Raw genomic sequence first — 2,200 nt, 5'->3', positions numbered from 1 at the left:
CCCGAGTAGCTGGGACTACAGGCGCCCGCCACCTCGCCCGGCTAGTTTTTGTATTTTTTAGTAGAGACGGGGTTTCACCGTGTTAGCCAGGATGGTCACCATCTCCTGACCTCGTGATCCGCCCGTCTCGGCCTCCCAAAGTGCTGGGATTACAGGCTTGAGCCACCACGCCCGGCCACATAAATTTATTTTTAACAGCCCCAAATAGAAACAGCTCACATGTCCAGCGTGATAAACAATTGTGGTGCATCCATGAGATGGAACACCAGTCAGCAATAGAAGGAATGAGCTACTTACATATGCAACAAAATGGATAATCTCAAAAATAATTATGCTGAGTAAAATAAGCCAGATCACAAAAGAGTACACTCAAATGTGTCACTGCATTTATATACAACTGTTAGAAAATCCAAACTAATCTGTATATGTAACAGAAAGATTGGTGGTGGTTTGAAAGCAGGGCAGAGGGGCGTGGAATGCTGAACGGAGGGGCTTCAAGAGTCCTGGGAAACCAGAGCTAGTGATGGTTTTGTGCAGTAGCCTGCAGGCGACCGCAGTGGGAGGGCGGGCGGGCGGGTGCACCGCTGGAGGCCGCCGGGGCTGGAGGAGGCGCTTGCCGCCTGGCAGGGTTCCCCTGTCCTCTGCTGGGCGCCGAGCCCAAGCGGCGCGTTAGGCAGGGAACCCGCGTGGACGCTGAGGCTCGCGGCTGTCGGCGGGAGCCGGCCTCTAGTGGCTGTGACCGGCTTCTGGTTTTCCGGTCGTCCGGTCTTTCTGGGCGGGACCGAACGAGGCGAGGCAGCCCAGGCCGCAGAGTGCGCCACCGTCGTCTGGTATTTCGATGCCAAGGAACGGGAGGCAGCCAGACGAGCATCAGCGTCAGGGCGGAAAGGAGCCTGTGCCCTGGGGAGAGTCATTGCCTCCTGCCGGCGTCCCCAGCCCGCCCGCTTCTCCGGCCTAGGGCGCGGAGTGAGTCTCCCACCCCTTTGGCCAGGGCACTTTTGCACTGGGCCGCCGCTGCTTGGGCTGGGTGACAGGTGCCGAGAGGAGCACGGGTGTGGAAGTCCTGCCAGCTAGAAATAAAAGTTTACCTCAGGGCTCCAAGACAAAAAAACTTACAACGTTACCCACTTCAAACATGTGCAGTTTATCTGCAGTGTGCAATTACACTACAATTAAGTTGATTTAAAAAAAAACACACACAAAAACTTAGAATAGATAGGATACTATTTTTAGGACCTAGATGTAGTTGGGATCTTGAAAGTAATACATAAAACACAAGTTATGAAAGAAAAAATATTTCTAAAGGATCTTTTTCTTCAAAAGACACCATGGATGAGGTAAAAGGCAAGTCCAGGCTGGGCATGGTGGCTCACACCTGTAATCCCAGCACTTTGGGTGACCAAGGCCGGCGGATCACTTGAGGTCAGGAGTTTAAGACCAGCGCGGCCAACATGGCCAAACCCCATCTCTACTAAAAATAGAAAAAGTAGCCGGGCGTGGTAGCGCACGCCTATAATCCCAGTTACTCAGGAGGCTGAGGCAGAATCGCTTGAACCTGGGAGGCGGAGGTTGCAGTGAGCCAAGATGGTACCCTTGCACTCCAGTCTCCCATAATAGGTGCATCCAAGATGACGGTGTGGTCCTGCCTCTGCCTATTCACAGAAGAGAATAGGGTGCTGCCCAGAACACGGGGTAACTGTAGTGGGAGGGAGCTTGGGCCAGAGGGGAGCAGTATCTCCATACACTTGCAACTCATTTCCTACCCATCGAGGCCCTTGGTAAATAGCTCTGTATTGAGACGCCTCCTTTATGTCCTGACTTGTTCTGGACATTACGGGCTATATTGCCCCTTATGATGCAAAACCTTGAACCTACCGTCTGTTGGCTCTACCTTTAAAGTATCAGCATGTTCCCAATCCAGCCACTGATCACCAATCTCATCCAAGTGGCTATCATCTCCCACCTAATTACTACATTGGTTTCGCACATCACTCCACTGCTTCCCTTGGTTAGTTTACTCTCCACAGAGGCTAGAGCCCATCAATGGTCTACTCAGAACCCTGCCAGAGCCCCCATGATGCCTTCAGCTTTCTCTACCATCTGGCCCCCTTACTGCCTCTATGGGTTGTTCCTGCAGCTGACGAGGCAGGCCTTACACCAGGGGTCTTGTTCTAGCTCTTCCCTCCGGTATCTGCATCCC

At 52.7% G+C, this 2,200-nt stretch overlaps 1 protein-coding gene across 1 annotated transcript in view; it reads right to left on the bottom strand.

Annotated features, from left to right (window-relative positions):
* Positions 1-645: 645 nt before the first annotated feature.
* LOC105524982 overlaps positions 646-2,200 on the bottom strand; it is a 10,063-nt gene continuing 8,508 nt past the window's right edge. The window contains exon 4 of the mRNA XM_011960472.1: positions 646-1,070. Coding sequence (XP_011815862.1) covers positions 955-1,070 — 116 coding nt within the window. The 3' untranslated portion in view covers positions 646-954. The remainder of the gene's footprint in view (positions 1,071-2,200) is intronic.

Source organism: Colobus angolensis, unplaced genomic scaffold (genome assembly GCF_000951035.1).
Source record: "Colobus angolensis palliatus isolate OR3802 unplaced genomic scaffold, Cang.pa_1.0 Scaffold510, whole genome shotgun sequence".
NCBI lineage: Eukaryota > Metazoa > Chordata > Mammalia > Primates > Cercopithecidae > Colobus > Colobus angolensis.
This window is presented reverse-complemented; position numbering and strand designations above follow the sequence as displayed.